Here is a 16836-nt window from a genome sequence, read left to right on the forward strand (position 1 = left end):
GCAGCTAATGAGGTGTAGTGCCATGGTCTTCACTGCCTAGATATTATTTCGGGATTCGTTGACATGAAACAAGGATGGCCTCTCGGTGAGTAACGGCCTGTTGACCCTTTCTAGTTCATGTACTAACATGGCATTTGTACTAGGCTTGACCGACTCGTTACGTAAGTTGTGTATCTCAGTGGCTGAGAGCATCGTCACCTGCAGTGTTTCATGCAGTGTTGCCTGCACTGTTGCCTGCACTGTTACTGTTCTCCTCACATACTAACACCATCTCAGCATCCTCGAAACCGGCAGCACCCGACTAATTCGGGACACCGCTGTCAACCAGCTTGCTGACTGGCAAAAGCAACACCCCGATGAGCTCTTCAACCTTTTAACTCGGGTTGTCCCTTACCTCCGGCACAAGGATTGGGAAACCAGAAGCACCGCCGCCAAGGCGATAGGCAAAATCATTGAAAACGCCCCCCTTTATGACCCCAACGCAGACGACGCGTTTCCCCCAGGGGAGGACGCAAAAGAGGATAATGGGTTCGTCAAGAAGGAAGAGCAAAGGGATTTCATTCTCGACCAGGAGGAATATTTTACCCTTGGCGCCCTTGACGTCTCCGCCATCCTCAAGTATGGCCGGCCGCTGCTCCGTGGCGGCACAGTGGACCTCGCACTCGCCGCCCTAGATCCGCAGAAGCGGTTGGCTCACCAACAAAAAACACTCAACGGCCGCCTTGGGCTTCTTGGCCGGGTATTCGAGGATGACGAGCTGCCCGTGATCGCGGAGCATGCAACCAGTCCCGAAGTGTTGCACGACGCCACAGGCAACACGAACGGCTTTGGGAGGCCGGATACCCTAGTCAACGAGCTCCAGGGCCAAATCCAGGACGAAGCCAAGTTGAGCACCCGGCAACTTAATGTCCTCAAGAGGAAACGCAAGCGGGAGGCCCAGAAGGCCGCCCAAGGGAAAAGTGGGTTCGGCGACCTCAGCCTCCGGCGGACGACGACCGCGGGATCTGACGGATTCGACGACACTGCCGTACCCGATGCTGACCCGAAGAAGAACGGCAAGATGTCGGAGTACTTCAACCTCGATCGGCCCAGCGACGTGGATGAAGACTCCAAGGTGGTGTCCGAATTTAAAGGCCCAATTCTCCCCATCAAATCGGAGCTGGAGGTGGACCAAGACATGGAGGGGGCCGAATGGCCATACGAGCGGCTGTGCGAATTCCTAAAGATCGATTTGTTCGACTCCCAGTGGGAAACTCGCCATGGTGCCGCCATGGGCCTACGGGAAATCATTAGGGTTCACGGGGCCGGCGCCGGACGGCGTCGTGACAAATCGCGCAAGGGCAACACGGAGCTCAACCGGCAGTGGCTGGATGATCTAGCCTGCCGCCTCTGCTGTGTGCTCATGCTCGACAAGTTTACCGACTACAGCTCCGACACGTCGGTAGCCCCAATCCGAGAGACAGTTGGCCAGACCCTCGGATCAGTTCTCCGCCACATTTCCGCGCAGTCGGTTTACGCCATCTACCGATTATTATATCAGATGGTGATGCAAGAAGAGCTACACCTGGAACAGAACGTCTGGGCCGTCTGCCATGGAGGCATGGTAGGCTTGAGATATGTTGTCGCCGTGCGTAAGGACCTCCTGCTCCAGGACGGAGACATGATCGACGGCGTCATCCGCTCTGTCATGAAAGGTCTTGGCGATATCGACGACGACGTCCGTTCAGTCAGCGCTGCAACCTTGATCCCAATGGCCAAGGAGTTTGTGACGATGCGGCGAGGGGCACTCGACGGCCTCATCAACATCGTCTGGGAGAGTCTCTCAAATCTGGGCGATGACCTGAGCGCCTCGACTGGCAAGATTATGGACCTGCTTGCGAACCTCTGCAGCTTTCCCGAGGTCTTGGAAACCATGAAACTCTCGGCTTCGCAGGATGAGGAGCGATCTTTTACTCTCCTCGTTCCCCGGCTTTACCCATTCTTGCGGCATACCATCACGTCAGTGCGACTTGCCGTGTTGAAGGCCTTGATGACTTTTGCGAACCTCGGCGGCGAGACGTCTCAAGGCTGGCTCAACGGGAGGATATTGCGTCTCATCTTCCAGAATATTCTGGTCGAGAGAGATCAAGACACGCTCAACATGTCTCTGGAGTTATGGGCTGCGCTTGTCCGTAACCTCGCCCAGAACCCAGCCATTCTCGCCGACGAATTCGAGGCGCACGTGGATCCCCTCATGCAGCTGACGCTCCATCCCATCGGCGTCCCGCGGCATCCCATCCCCATGAACGGGACCCTTTTCCAAAAGCCATCAGGCGGAACATACTCTTTGCCTGGCCTTGCCCCCACCGCAAGCAGGCGGTCCTCGCCCCCTGAAGGCGAGAGAGCCACGAAGCGGCGCAGGAAATCGACAAAGGTTGACGACATCCCCACGAGCACGCAGAGCCACGACGTGGATGGTCACATGATGCAAGGCGATGTTGATTTGGTGGGTATGGATGTTCTAGTCCGCTCCCGTGTCTCCGCGGCCAAGGCCATGGGCCTTATCATGTCCTTCATCCCGACCCCCAACTTGGCTTCGTATGACAACAACGTCCTGCAAGGCCTTGTTTCTCCGTTCGCGTCGACTCAGCTTTCTGCCTCCATGGTTATCGGCGAGTACGCGAACAATTGCTCAGCGAGTAGTGCAGCCGCACGGTTTGTGGATCCCCTGCAGAAGATGATCGACCAGGAGCGGCCATCTCATTATCGGGATTTGGTGAGCTATGTCCACAGGGTACGCTCGCAGTCGCAACAGCTCGTCAACCTCTTCCGTGATCACGGCAAAATCTCTCACAACAAGCTCCCGACGCTTGCTGTTGTGGTTCAAGGCGAGCCCGAGGCAGGTCCAGGCGCATTCTCCGTCGCAAACGCGGAGAAGGTCGTGGCCGATGATTTTGACAAACTCAAAAAGGCCATGGCCCCTGGGCAGCGGTTGATAGCGCTTCCTCAACTCAACGAGGCTCGCGACATAACTATCGCCGCGATCGAGGAGGCAAAGGCGGCCAAAGAAGCTCGTGATGCCCGCATCCGCGCCGCGGCCGCTTGCGCCTTGGTCGCCATGAAGATTCTGCCCAAGAAACCGAGTCCGCTCATCAAGTCCATCATGGACAGCATCAAGACGGAGGAGAACCAAGAATTGCAAGGCCGCTCCGCCGCGACAATTGCGCGCCTTGTGCAGCTATTTACCGAGTCGGGCCGCCGCGGCCCAGCCGACAAGGTGGTTGCGAACTTGGTCAAGTTCTCCTGCGTCGAGGTTGCGGAAACCCCCGAGTTCCCCAACCACGCTCTTAAGACGAACGTTATCCTCTCGATGCAAAAGGAAGAGGACCGCGTCGATCACCCCGATGCAGCCAAGTTTGCGCGAGAAGCAAGGGCAGCCCGCATCACCCGCCGCGGCGCCAAAGAAGCACTGGAGATACTCTCGCAGACGTTTGGCTCTGATCTCCTGACTCGCGTCCCGAGCCTGCAGGCCTTTATGGAAGAGCCTCTCGTAAGAGCCTTCTCTGGTGAACTGCCGCCGGAGGCCAGGAATCCGGAGCACACCTTTGGCCAAGAAATCGTTGATGCCATGTCTGTGATCCGGACGATGGCCCCGACATTGCATTCAGCCCTTCATCCTTTCGTCATGCGGCAGATGCCTTTGGTGATCAAAGCCCTGCAATCCGACCTGTCCGTCTTCCGTTACATGGCGGCAAAATGCGTGGCGACTATCTGCAGCGTTATCACGGTCGAGGGCATGACGGCGTTGGTGGAAAAGGTCCTGCCGACGATCAGCAACCCCGTGGATCTCAACTTCCGCCAGGGCGCGATCGAGGCCATCTACCACCTCATCGCCGTCATGGGCGATGCCATCCTCCCGTACGTCATCTTCCTCATCGTGCCCGTGCTGGGTCGTATGAGCGACTCGGACAACGAGATCCGCCTGATTGCCACTACGTCGTTCGCGACGCTAGTGAAGCTGGTTCCGCTCGAGGCCGGTATACCCGATCCCCCCGGCCTGTCGGAGGAGCTGTTGAAGGGCCGTGACCGGGAGCGCACCTTCATTGCCCAGCTGTTGGATCCCAAGAAGGTCGAGCCCTTCAGAATCCCCGTGGCCATCAAGGCTGAGCTTCGCTCTTACCAGCAAGAGGGTGTCAACTGGCTTCACTTTCTCAACAAGTACCACCTACACGGTATCCTTTGCGACGACATGGGCCTCGGCAAGACTCTGCAGACAATCAGCATGGTAGCCAGCGATCATCATCAGCGTGCCGAGGAGTTCGCCAGGACGGGGGCGCCTGACGTCAGAAGGCTCCCATCTCTGGTCGTCTGCCCACCCACACTCTCCGGGCATTGGCAGCAGGAGATTAAAGCGTACGCTCCGTTCTTGAGCGTCACAGCCTATGTCGGTCCCCCGGCCGAGCGCAAGGCCATGAAGGATAGGCTAGACAAGACCGACATTGTGATCACCTCTTACGACGTATGCCGGAACGATATCGACACTATTGAGAAGTACAACTGGAACTACGTCGTCCTCGACGAAGGTCACTTGATCAAGAACCCGAAGGCGAAAATTTCGTTGGCGGTCAAGAGACTGGCTAGCAACCACCGGCTTATCTTGACGGGCACTCCGATCCAGAACAACGTCCTGGAGCTCTGGTCTCTCTTTGACTTTTTGATGCCAGGCTTCTTGGGCGCGGAGAAAGTCTTCCTTGACCGGTTTGCGAAACCGATCGCGAACAGCCGCCACAGCAAGTCTTCGTCAAAGGAACAGGAAGCAGGCGCGCTCGCCATCGAGGCACTCCACAAACAAGTGCTGCCTTTCCTCCTGCGGCGTCTCAAGGAAGAGGTGCTCAACGATCTGCCGCCCAAGATTCTCCAGAATTACTACTGCGACCTCAGCGACCTGCAGCTGAAGCTGTTTGAGGACTTCACCAAGAGGGAAGGCCAGAAACTCTCAGAGCAGGCCGGCAAGGAAGACAAGGAAGCCAAGCAGCACATCTTCCAGGCGCTGCAGTACATGCGCAAGCTCTGCAACTCGCCGGCGCTCGTTATGAAGCCGGGCCATAGATCCTACGAAGATACGCAAAAGTTCTTGGCCAAGCAAAACACGAGCCTCGAGGACCCGGCGCATGCACCCAAGCTGACGGCGCTGCGGGATCTTCTCGTCGACTGCGGCATCGGGACGGAGGGGCAGGATTCATCGGACCCACTGTACACGCCCATCAAGCCGCACCGGGCTCTCATCTTCTGCCAAATGAAAGAAATGCTCGACATGGTCCAGAACACGGTCCTGAAGAAGATGCTCCCGACAACGCAATACCTCCGGCTGGACGGATCAGTGGAGGCAAACCGGCGGCAAGACATTGTCAACAAGTTCAACAGCGACCCGTCGTATGACGTGCTGTTACTGACAACGAGCGTGGGCGGCCTAGGCCTGAACCTCACGGGAGCCGACACAGTCATCTTTGTGGAGCACGACTGGAACCCGCAGAAGGACCTGCAAGCTATGGACCGGGCCCATCGTATCGGGCAGAAGAAGGTGGTCAACGTTTACCGGCTGATCACGCGCGGGACGCTCGAGGAGAAGATCCTCAGCCTGCAACGGTTCAAGATCGACGTAGCCAGCACGGTGGTGAACCAGCAGAACGCGGGTCTAGCGACGATGGACACGGATCAGATCCTCGACCTGTTCAACCTCGGCGAGTCGGGACCCAACCTGATAGCGGAGAAGGGCAAGGAGGCTATTGAAGGGCGGGAAGAGGACATGGTGGACATCGAGACGGGCGACGTCCGACAGCCGGGCAAGAAAGCGGCGTGGCTCGAGGGCTTGGGCGAGCTCTGGGATAACACGCAGTACGAGGAGAGCTTTGACCTGGATGGTTTCCTGAAGACCATGCAGTAGTCTATCGGCTCGCCTCTATTTTTTTATTATTTATTTTTTAGTTATTCTTTCCCCAATTTGTTTGAATGCTCTGGAACAAGGGCTACAGGATATTGGGTTGGGGGGTCCACGGTATTGGGCGCCGATGGTTCGGGGCTGGACAGGGGGCGTTGTGACAGGCAAAACGGGATTTATGGGCAGGGTTTCGTGGTTGGATTGTATGAGTGTATCTGTACCTGTATTGTAGTTGCTGCTTGCTTGGCCTGCGAGACGTGGATGAGCCACCCCCCAGTTTATTCAGGCTCCCTACCTACAAAGTAGTACATACATACTGCCTTGGTTTCATCTTCCCCGCAATCCTGCTGCTTAGTAGAATATGTCATGGCGGGTGTGCCTGACAGGCCCTGGGCTATGCAGGCGTGGTGACGTTTTGGAGTGACAGGGTGACCCTGGTTATGACGTCAAACAACAACCACACCGGATTGAGATGAGAGCAGAGCAAGATGGCCGTGATAATCATAAAGTCGGCCCAGGGTTTGAAGGTATCGATTAAATAATCCCGGCGAATGATTTAATATCAGGAGTCTTTTACGGGTACTTATGGTCCAAATACAAACCTAATTGAGTACTAACACAATTTACTTACCTGTTGGGGGCTTGAATTCGATACTTTGTAGGCAGTCAGCAAGTTACGAAGTATCACTAAAACAAGCTGACCAAAGTGACCTCAAACAGAACAAGTTTGGAACCTGGTAAGCACCTCCCATCTGCAGTAATGTTTTATTTGCACAAGCACGGTTTTCAGTCTTTTTTTCTGCCCAGAACTAAATAATTTTGTTTTCTACGGAGCAGCAACCGCTTTGGGGCTTAGATGACGCGTACGTACACCAGCTTCCTTCACCCCTTGTTTCGCCGTACGATACCCAACAAGACGAGAAAGCAAACGAAACAACTTTTTGTGTTGCGTCTCACTCATCCTTTCCGGATCCATTATTCATTCAGTTTGAGGAACCAAACTCACACTGAACACCACAGCACAGCCATAACCTTGCTTGACCTCACTCAACCTCACTATCCCAGTTACATATTCGCATGAAATAAGGAACCACAAGCGGCCAGGGAATCCAAGGAGGGGAAAACAAAACAAGAAACCAGAAACATGTCTCACCACCAACCTTTCAAATCCCTCGGGCCCCTCTCTTGGAACACCGACATCGCTCCGCACACCACCGACGACAACAATGACAACGACGGCAACATCACCAACCTCTTCACCTCAACCCTCGCCAACGCCCAACTCCTAATCGACTCCATCCCCCCATCCCCCTCATCCCCCACCACAACCACCACCACCACCCCCAAATTCCCAGGCCGCGCCCGCTCCCACACCGACTCTGCCATCTCCCCATCCACCACCACACCCAACACATACACATCCACCACCACCCGCAAAGATGGCACCAGCAACAACGAAGCCGACAAGGCGGTGCTGACTAAGCTGAGCCGCGAGTGGAAGGACCTCAAGATGCACCAGGTCAGCAGCGGGAATCCGCATGGTATTGCCATGTATAAGATGGCGGCGAAGGATGGGAGGGGGGCGTGGTTTGCGAGGAGGAGTTTGCATCGGGTTGGGCCGGGGGGGGTGGGGTTTGAGAGGTGGTGAGTTTTTGCCTTTTCTTTTTTTCCCTTTATGATGGTTGATGGCTGATAACTGACCTAACAATCGCACAGGGAAGCGGCGCTAAAGGAGGAGATGCAGGTCACCCTAGATCGGGTCGAGGCCGAGCCGGGAAAGGAACCGGGGACGGGGAATGTTCGCGGGATTGGGGCCGAGAGGAGGGTTGAGAGGGTGGAGTTTGAGGGGGGGAAGATGGATGGTGAGTTTGTTCGCCCCTTTCCCATTCCCTGTTCTAAGAGGACTAGATGAAGGGGTGGATCTAACGTTCAAAAGTGTACCACGTCTCCGCCAGGTTCCCGGGCCCGACGACGCCGCGGGACTTCGTCACGGCGATCATGATGCCCAACCCCAACGGAGAAAAGAAACCTAGCAGCAGGAAGCGCGCCCCGAGACAGTTCATGGTCGTCTCGAGACCCTGCGACCACCCCGACTGTCCGCCCAGGCCGGGCTTCGTCCGCGGGACGTACGAGTCGGTCGAGGTCATCCGCGAGGTGCCCGTCGAGAAACCGCTCCGCCGAGTGAGGTCTTCGGTCGACCTTAGCAGGGACGAGGTAGATCGTCCCGCGGGAGGCGGCGAACGCATCAGTAAGGAGGCCGTGCTGCGTGCCGCGAAGCAAGCTGTGGGTGAGGAGGCCGAGTCGGAGGGCGAGGGCAGGACCGTATCATTTCGCCTGTCTGATGACAACGACAGCGACATGGAGATGGCCATCGAGTGGCTGATGGTTACTCGCAGCGACCCCGGCGGTAGTGTGCCGCGGTTCATGGTGGAAAAGGGGACACCAGGGGGGATCATAAACGATGCCGGGAAGTTTGTCAAGTGGCTTTCCTCGCAGTCGATGGACGAACTTACGAAGCCGCGGCCAGCCACGGTAAAAAGGAGAGAGAACGTAACAAAGCCAACGGGGGAATCACCGGTCAACGAAGGACCGGGCCGGCTGCCAGCAGACACCGCAGCCGAAGATCAGCTCCCGGATAGCGAGGCTGGCTACCAGGAAGGCCCGTCGGCCAGCAGCAGCGGCATCTATGGCATGCTGAGCAGTGCATTGGGCATGGCCACGACTGCAGTTGCCAACAAGGTGGCTGCATTTACCCCCGCCTCCATAGAAACCGACTCCGAGTTCAGTGACGACGAGAGCGATGTCTCAGATGGCGCCAGCTTCGCCTCGGCCGAGGATGGTTCGGCCACTCAAGTCGACACGTCTCTGTCCAGCAAAGACGACAACTCCAACAAGGCCGGCACCACTACTGAAGCCGACATCGCCTCCAACCAATCCACCCACTCGCTTCTCTCCGAAACCACCTCGCAAGCCCTCTCACGCGAAGCAACCCCCTCAGCCAAGCTTTCCCAGGCCCAGTCCCAACACGAAAAAGAACTGCGCAAGCTCCAGCAACGCATGCACAAAGCCCAAGAGAAAATCGAGCGTGCCAAAGCCCGCCGCCTCGCAAAGGAAAATAACAACAGCAGCAACGGCAACGGCAACGGCACCACCGACCCCGACACAGACTCTGCCACGACCAAATCCAAACAACAACAAGACCAAGAAGACCAAGCCATCACCCGCCTACACGAGAAACACGCCCGCGAGGTTGCCCGCCAAGAAGAGAAGTACCAGCGCGAGCTGCAGCGGCTGGCGGACAAGCGGGCGGGGGAGGAGCGCAGGGCGGCAGAGCGGCGGCGCAAGGCAGCCGAGCGCGCCGAGAAGGGCAACCTGGCCATGGAGCTGGCGCGCGTGCGAGCGGAGCGCGACGTCGCGCGCAAGGAGGTCGAGATGCTGCGGGAGCGCGTCGGCGAGCTGCAGGGGCAGAATACGAGGTTGGTGGCGAGGTTGGGGAGGGAGGGGGTTGGGCTGGAGGGGTTGGGTGAGCTTTTGTGATTTGTGATAGAGAGAGAAGATACAGATGGGGGTGTGAATATGTATGATGTATTATGAGAGGAGTCGTCGTCCTTCCTTTCTCTTCTTCCCATGGCCGCTCTCAACACCATCCATCCATCACCCCGTCCTATGTATGACATACATACCACCCCCCGTTTCTATCCCGCCCAACCAACAAACAGCCCTTCCAAATCACACAACCACCCGCCCGATAAATAAACCGCAAAAAGCAGCAACCGCACCACCAACAACCAAAAAGACGAACCCTCCCATCCCATTCATTCCAAGCTTCCTTTCCATGGACGAGCTGGGAATCGAACCCAGGACCTTTCGCATACCGAGAAAGCATGCTAAGCGAACGCTCTACCAACTGAGCCACACGCCCCAGTGCGTGCTAGGACAGGGATGGAGATGGTCCGACGGAGGCTCCGCCGTGGAGATTTCTAAAGGTTGGCAGTGTCCGTGTGTGGGCCGGGCGGGCGCGTTGAGCGATAAGGGGCGCAGGGCGGTGCGTAACAGGTAGTATAGTGGGAATTTGGACTTTGTGGAGGAGGCGTTTTCCTGGTAGGGAGTGAAGGAAAGGAGAGAAAATAAAAGGAAGGAATGGGAGGGGGGAAAGGGGGAGGGAAAGGGAAAAGGCTGGTTTAATAGATAGCGTAGATCTCGGGTATAGGCTTGGATAAGCTTTACTATCTTTTTGATCTATCTATCTATCTTTCTTTAGCTATAGTAGCGGCGTTTATACTGGAGCAGCGAGACGATTTTCTTATATATTGTTTTCCTCACCGCGGTATATCATTTAGCGGCTTGATACATATCTTTCATTCGAGTTTAGTATGTTGGCCATTGAAGCTTCCTTTTATCTGAGGCGCCTGTCTATATGTATCTCTTGGGTTGCTCTAGCAGTTTTAACTCTGGATATCCGAACGGTTTACTGGAGTGGGTGTTGGGGTGATGTGGTTTTGTAGTAACTATCGCAACTGTATGCCGGGCACCCTATGGGTAAAAAAGCCGAGCTCCAAGTGCCTATGTGTGCCGACGGAACCTTCAACTAGAAACGAAAAGAAAGCCATTAGTCTACTTTTTATTAATTCGGTTTCGTTTATTTGATTTATGTTACTCGGTTTTCTTTATATCTCCGTCCTTTTTATAATCCTTTATCTCTTTTTCTCTATTTTCTTTCTTTCTTGTTTCCTTTTCGAGTTCGACTTTTTTGCCCAGAAGATGTCGGGGTAAAGCATCTCTGCGCTGGCAGCACGTTCAGGGGTGGGCTTGATGTAAATAATGGAGGCTGTCCCCTTCCGCCGCATCTCCTTTCGTGTATCATCGGACTTTCTGTTGCATGGAGGATGAGTGTGAGCGTGGCGCTGATGGACAACAAGGAGGGTGTTATGTCAATGTTCGTGCGGTTTGAAAGGGAGTATATATCAATCCAAGGAAAGACGGGAATTACATGAGGGCGCTCTCCCACCGTCACCGTCTCAACGCCGTCGACTCCTTTTTTTTTACTCAACCGTTTACTCCCCGTCCAAACTCCCCTTTTCGCCCCCATCCCGACACCACCACTTCTTTCCCCAAACCCTTAGCAACAAGATGAAATGACCCAGAGATAAAACCAAATCAACGCCGAGGACCCCGGCGCCCGCAATCCCCCTTCTTTCCCGCGCTCCCATCCACAACCACGGGCGCCGATGCTTTCTTGAACCGCCCGCCACTCCCGTCCACGATAACCGGCCGCTCCTCCTTCGTCTTCGCTTGGTTGCTGTTAGCCGCGGACAGTAACGCGGGCACCGTGGTAGGGGTGGTTGAGTACGCAGGCTGCGACAGCGTGTCGGTGGATTGTGAAGGCTGAAACTGAAACTGGGCCTGAGCCTGAGCTTGAGCTTGAGCTTGATCCTGAGCTTGAGACTGAGTCTGAGTCTGAACCTGCGACTGCGACTGCGACTGAAACTGCGAATGTGGTGACCTCGGCGGTTTTCCGACATCTGCCTTCGAATTCCATCCCCGGCTAGCAGACTTCCCACCACCGCCACCCCCTGCATGCCGCCGACCAGGACGGCCACTGTCAAATCCATTCGGCGAGACACCCTCGACAACTAGGCGCGCCGACATCCTCCTCGCGCCCATCTTCCGCCCGTCCAGGGCCGCCACGGCCGCGTTGGCAAGCTCCGTCGTGCCGAACGTGATGTATGCGGTGCCCCTAGCCTTGCCGTCCTTGTTGAACGGCAACTCTAGCTTCTCGATCTGGCCCGGCGTGCCCCCAATCCCCGCGTGCTTGGCAAGGAGGCTCGTGACGACAGCCTCGGAGAGACCGTCTCGTTCCAGGTCGCGGATGATGATTTTACGCTGCTCCACGACGACGGTCGGCCGGGTGTTGTCGTAGTTGGGTATTTGATCTTGCTGCGGCGGCGGTATGGGGTCGACGGGCCAATCGTCTCCAGTTGAATACGCGTGGCTACTGTTGTTCACTGCCGGCTGGACAAATCCGGCGTAGCCCGGCCCCCTCGCACCGTAGGTCGTTCCCGGTGGGTAATACCCAGCAGCGTCGCTGTACTGATAGTGAGTGGGCCTGGCTGGGGCAGGAGCAGGCGTCGGGCTTGCTATCGCATGGTATGCTGTAGGATGGGGGCCCACCGCGACCTGCGGCATGAGTCCATGGTTCGAGACAGCCACTGGTTGGTACGCCGAGGAGCTGGGTGGTGTGAGAGGCGCGGCCGGGGCGGGTTGGTATCCTCCGGTGGCACTATACGAGGACGAAGTAACATACCCCCATTGCGTATCCGCCATGCTGAATGATGGACTGGCGTTCCCGTGATAACTCGGGTAGGGACTTCCCATTGCCGTGCCTGCGCCCTGCGAAAACGATCCACTAGCGTCGGGTGCTGGATCCTCAGGTTCGCTAACCACCCTCCCATTGTCTCCTCGCATAATTCTCATGGCGTGGTAGTCGGTTGGCAGGAGCTTGACGACAGTAGCTTGGTTCATGTTACGGGCATCCGCTTGGAGGGCGCGATACTCCAGCGTGTTGCCGTCGAGGTATTCTATCACCCATTACTGTCAGGACAAGTTTGGCTCGAGGCTTGGAAGTCCACCTAACTGAATGCTTTTTCGAAATTGGCTCGTCCTCTAACTCGAACGAATCCAGAGGTGGGAGGGTAGACTTCGGCGTGATCCACTTCGCAAGCCTGGGAAGCAAATGCCTTCAAGTCTCTCCATGTTGTCCGATGAGCGAGCTGTACATGGCCCGTCAGTAATGCTCAACCGAGAGCTGGTTCGCGTGTTTCACGTACGTTGGCAACTAAAATGTAATACAACCCCGTTTCTGGTCCCGGCTTCACGGTGAAAGGCTCCAGGCTTCGATGATTATGCTGGTTTCGATGCATCCTGGACTGTCGTCCGTTGACGGGAAGATGAGTAAAGTCAGGGCCACGTCGATTGGGACCGCCAACGCTGCGGCGGCAAGACCAAGTAAGATGATGCACCAAATATGCTAGCGCCTGTCAGAGGAGGCCGTCTTGCCTTGGAGGGTATCGAGATACTGCAAACGGTTACACGCCATCAACAACGGGGCCAGGTGTCCCGACCGGCTGGGCAGGGTTGTTGTTTCGTCGAAGGCTTAATCACAGACATCCGCAAGTGAATACAGAGAGGGTTGAGCAAAGTAGTTGCGTTATCGCCACATACTTGGGCGAGAGAAGGTAGCGCCAATAGCCTCTAGGGCAGGGCGAGGTCATGAAACCAGACAACAAGGGGAAGGCTGTGCTATGAGGCTGTCGGTAAAATCCCCAGCAGATGCTTGGGAGCTACATCATTAAAGAAAAAGGCCGTATTCTCGGAAAGCAGGCTGCCCTTCTCGGGCAGTCAGCTTTGCCAAAAAGGACTCGGCCGCGGACGACGCCCATTGTCAGGGATACCAAGCAGTTGTGCGTGTCGGGAATTCGGAGGTGGTCCTCGTTTAACGAGCTATCACATTTCATGCCGGGCCCTCGAGCCCCAAGACACAAATAAACGGATTGGGCAGAACCGGTCAGCCCCAATCGTCTAATAGCTGCTGGCCAAAGCTGTGCAATGGCGGCCCATCCCGGGTCCGAGATGCGTCGAACGGCACGAAGGAAGACCGGAGACCAAGCATGTCGGTACACCCCAACACCCTAAACCAGACAAGATAATCCGCGGCCCGAGAACAATCTTCTGGCACCCGAGAAGGCCAAAGAGAAGGAGCCTGTTGGTCATGGAGTGGCGTCCATGTCTCCCCGCCCACCCCCCCCAGTCAGTCCAATCAGCCGAGTCGGCTTGAGCGCGGGCCCGGCAACACCGACCGGGTTTTTGGTGCCAACAGGGTCGTGTGGGCTGCTCAGAAAGCGACAACCAGAGCAGTCGTTAATGCAGTTGGTAGTGCCTGGTGTCCGGCATGTGTGATAGACTCGAGGAAACACAGACAAGGGCCGGAGACTTGCACAAGCGCAGCCGAGGGTGCATCAAGCGGAAGAAATTTTGGCGTGGCGCTCTATAGCAACAAGCCACCATGCCGGCGGCCACTCCAACCCCGTCTTGTAACCAGGCGCGCGCTTTCGCACAAGCGCTCAAGGCACGCTAACAAGATAGATGAGTTCAAAGCAATAAACACTCACCGCTATGCGAGAGACCTGCGGGTTCCCGGCGAATTGTATGTACATACATGTATTCCGAGATGGCGCCGGAGATGTTTGCCTCACTAGCAAAGTCACACTATGCCAGGAAGGGCGACTTGTGTTCACCCGGAGGAGCTTGAGCTCAAGATTGCGTTCGGCAACCGAGTACGAGCGCAGAAGGGCCTCCCATTTCCTGAGCTATTATCTTTCTCGGGGACGAACGGAAGGGAGGTCGAGTGAAAGCTGTCGCCGGGGCCTTGGTGTCGTCGACACTCGCCCGGAAATAACCAATCGTATTGTTCGATCTACAAGATCGGGGATCCCGGGAGCGGTGACGTTGGGGTTTCGATTCGACCCCCTGTCCCAAAACAGGAAAAACAAAGAATAAGCAACCGGGTCATGAGCGGGGTTTCGCGCTCATCCTTCTGTTTGACTCGAAGCGCCGAGAAGTGCTTGGACTTTTCCCAATGGGACAAGGCTTGCATATGTCGACTTGCATCACAGATCGAGAGACGAGTGAGCTGTAACTTCAACATTCAGCTTAACCGTGTCTCCAAGCCTTGCTCAATAGGATCACCCCCAAGCTCTCGGGCCTGTGGCGCCATGCCGGATTTCGTCCACAACGGTGTCAACGAGGCTCAACATTGTTGTTGTCAAACAGAGGAACAGAGGACGGCCCACAGGCTTCTACCGTTTGTAGACAAAGGTGTCCTCCAGCTCGCTAGAATCATCGTCCTCATCCAAGACGGGGATTTCATCTCTTGCGTCAGCTGCCGGGATCAGGTGGAGGGGAGACTCTTCACGTTCGTTGCGTCCCTCCATTGACAAATTTGGTCCCGATAACTCGTGGTCGCCCCACGGAGCCGGGCCTTGTGCCGTCTCGCCAAGACATGCAAGCACGTAATGATGGGCGTCCGAGAAGAAAACGGACGGAGAAGTCGACTGCTCAACCCCAAGCCACAGAGCCCGGAGCTTGCCACCTGTCTTGCCGCCAGGTAAGTGGCGGGCGAAGTCAACAGACCGGGGACCTTCCGAGAGGGGATCCCAGATGAAGACCAAGCCGTTGTACTGGTCGCCTTCGCACCTAACTAACAGGGTTTCAGAGATGGTTGGGTGCCACAAAAGGCTAGCCACATTTCCATGAAATAGGAGCACTGCGCGAAGCTCTGCGGCCTGCACGTCCCAGACCCAGACAGTGCTGGGGGAGTCGTCCTGCCGCGTGGCAACAAGGGTTGAGGAGGGATCGAACGAAATGGAGGCGCATCCGGAGACAGGCTCTGAGTTGTCCCTCAGCGCAGGGGCTGGTGATATGCCCTGGGTCGTTCGCAAAAAGGTGTGGATGCTCGGCCCTGCATGCGATACGGCAATTTGCTCCTGCCAAACCTGCAGCGCCCAGTTAGTCGGGGCCGGCGCTAGCAATGCAACGCCGATAATTTAGGTACTCACCTGGAGGGTATCTTTCGGTACGAGAGTTCTCGGGTGCCGCAGTCGCATTGTCTCCGTGACGGAGGTCATGTTGAGCACGCAAACAGACCTGCTGTAATCACCAACCGCAAGATATCGGGCGTCTCCAGAAAACTCAACCGTCCGGACACCAGCTCCGAGAGCAAAGTCCCGATCCTCCGGAAGGGGATTGGCAGGCCCAGACCAGGATTTGAAGACGTGACCGTCAGATGTGTAGAAGAGGACTTTGTGGCCGTGGGCGGGCGAGTCCCACACTACCAACCACCGCCCGTCCGGGCTCCAAACTAATGCCTGGGCATCGATTGTGTCGGGAGCCCAGGACCTCTGCAGTTCTCTTGTCGGATAGCTGTGTATGCTTACCATGTCCTTACCCGAGGTCCTCGTCAGCACCGCAAGGTGACGTGTCTCGGGTCGAAAGGAGAAACATTTGGAGGCAGACGATGAAGAAAAAACCTTGGGGCTGCCGATCTCAGTCGCTTTAGACGAGGCGAGGTCGAACATGGAAAATTTGAGTCCGAATGAGGAGATAACACAGATCTCGGCGTCCGATGCGCCAAAGCCAACGTACGCTGGCTTCGTACCTGCGGTCGCATGGTTCTGGATGGTGGCGCTGAAGCTGTCGTCCAGCGCCGACATGACTCGAATCCGCTCGGCATCGGCGACGAGCAAAAGACGAGACGAGGGCGACCACTGAAAGCTTAGCACGGGACCCGCAAAGTCCTGTCCGAGCTTTACAACATTGACCACATCGAGCCCGGCAACGGCTCGGACATTGACAACGGACCCGAAGACAGTCGCAATATGTTTGCCATTCGGGCTCGGAAGGGAGTGAACCGAGGCTTTTGATTGTCAACAATCGAGAGGCTCTAAAAGTATGGCTTTTCCTTGACATCCAAAAAGCTCACATTTCAGTGGGTTTGAGAATTGCATCGCAAATCTGGCCGCGGAGTTCTGCGGAGATGGGAGGAGAGAACTTGGGTGGATGGGGAAGGTGGATGAGGAAGGTGAACTCGCACGTCAGAGATTGCCGGATTTTAAATCCGCTCAATTTGGAAATGCTTCCACCTCGTTGCTGCCCGCCGTGTTGCTCCAAATAAAATTTTGATTTAAGTAGGGACCTAAGTAGGTGGTGCCTTCTTCAAAGGTGGTTCTGCAAGTCAAGATTGTTAGATACGGTCTGTGCGTGCAAACAAAGAAAGCCGTTGTCCGGAAGGTGCCTGCGGTGGCTCCGCTGACTTCGGGCTGTGCCAAGGCCATTGTTCGGCTCAAGATAAGCTTGAGCCACAG

At 56.2% G+C, this 16836-nt stretch overlaps 4 protein-coding genes and 1 non-coding gene across 5 annotated transcripts; 2 read left to right on the forward strand and 3 right to left on the reverse strand.

Annotated features, from left to right (window-relative positions):
- Positions 1-74: 74 nt before the first annotated feature.
- Positions 75-5923, forward strand: F5144DRAFT_546429 (uncharacterized protein; the record flags this gene model as incomplete). Its single annotated transcript, XM_066787412.1, has 3 exons — positions 75-85; positions 144-161; positions 277-5923. 3 exons carry the CDS (start codon positions 75-77, stop codon positions 5921-5923), a joined length of 5676 nt encoding a protein of 1891 aa, XP_066644592.1.
- A 1138-nt stretch (positions 5924-7061) lies between these two features.
- F5144DRAFT_487209 (uncharacterized protein) lies at positions 7062-9454 on the forward strand (the record flags this gene model as incomplete). The annotated part of the gene is made up of 3 exons (XM_066785596.1): positions 7062-7561; positions 7634-7779; positions 7854-9454. The coding sequence occupies 3 exons, from the start codon at positions 7062-7064 to the stop codon at positions 9452-9454; spliced, it is 2247 nt and encodes a 748-aa protein (XP_066644593.1).
- A 299-nt stretch (positions 9455-9753) lies between these two features.
- F5144DRAFT_t83 lies at positions 9754-9839 on the reverse strand. Its single transcript has one exon. It is a non-coding gene; the product is annotated as a tRNA-Ala (tRNA).
- A 1018-nt stretch (positions 9840-10857) lies between these two features.
- Positions 10858-13041, reverse strand: F5144DRAFT_174509 (uncharacterized protein). Its single transcript, XM_066782654.1, has 3 exons — positions 12745-13041; positions 12552-12687; positions 10858-12495 (listed from the first exon to the last, which is right to left on the reverse strand). The coding sequence occupies exons 1-3, from the start codon at positions 12835-12837 to the stop codon at positions 11075-11077; spliced, it is 1650 nt and encodes a 549-aa protein (XP_066644594.1). The 5' UTR covers positions 12838-13041; the 3' UTR covers positions 10858-11074.
- Positions 13042-14622: 1581 nt separating this feature from the next.
- F5144DRAFT_174494 (uncharacterized protein) lies at positions 14623-16583 on the reverse strand. Its single transcript, XM_066782653.1, has 3 exons — positions 16455-16583; positions 15532-16388; positions 14623-15468 (listed from the first exon to the last, which is right to left on the reverse strand). The coding sequence occupies exons 1-3, from the start codon at positions 16477-16479 to the stop codon at positions 14773-14775; spliced, it is 1578 nt and encodes a 525-aa protein (XP_066644595.1). The 5' UTR covers positions 16480-16583; the 3' UTR covers positions 14623-14772.
- Between the last annotated feature and the right edge of the window lie 253 nt (positions 16584-16836).

This window comes from Chaetomium tenue, assembly GCF_020726465.1.
Source record: "Chaetomium tenue strain MPI-SDFR-AT-0079 chromosome Unknown F5144scaffold_3, whole genome shotgun sequence".
NCBI classification, from domain to species: domain Eukaryota; kingdom Fungi; phylum Ascomycota; class Sordariomycetes; order Sordariales; family Chaetomiaceae; genus Chaetomium; species Chaetomium tenue.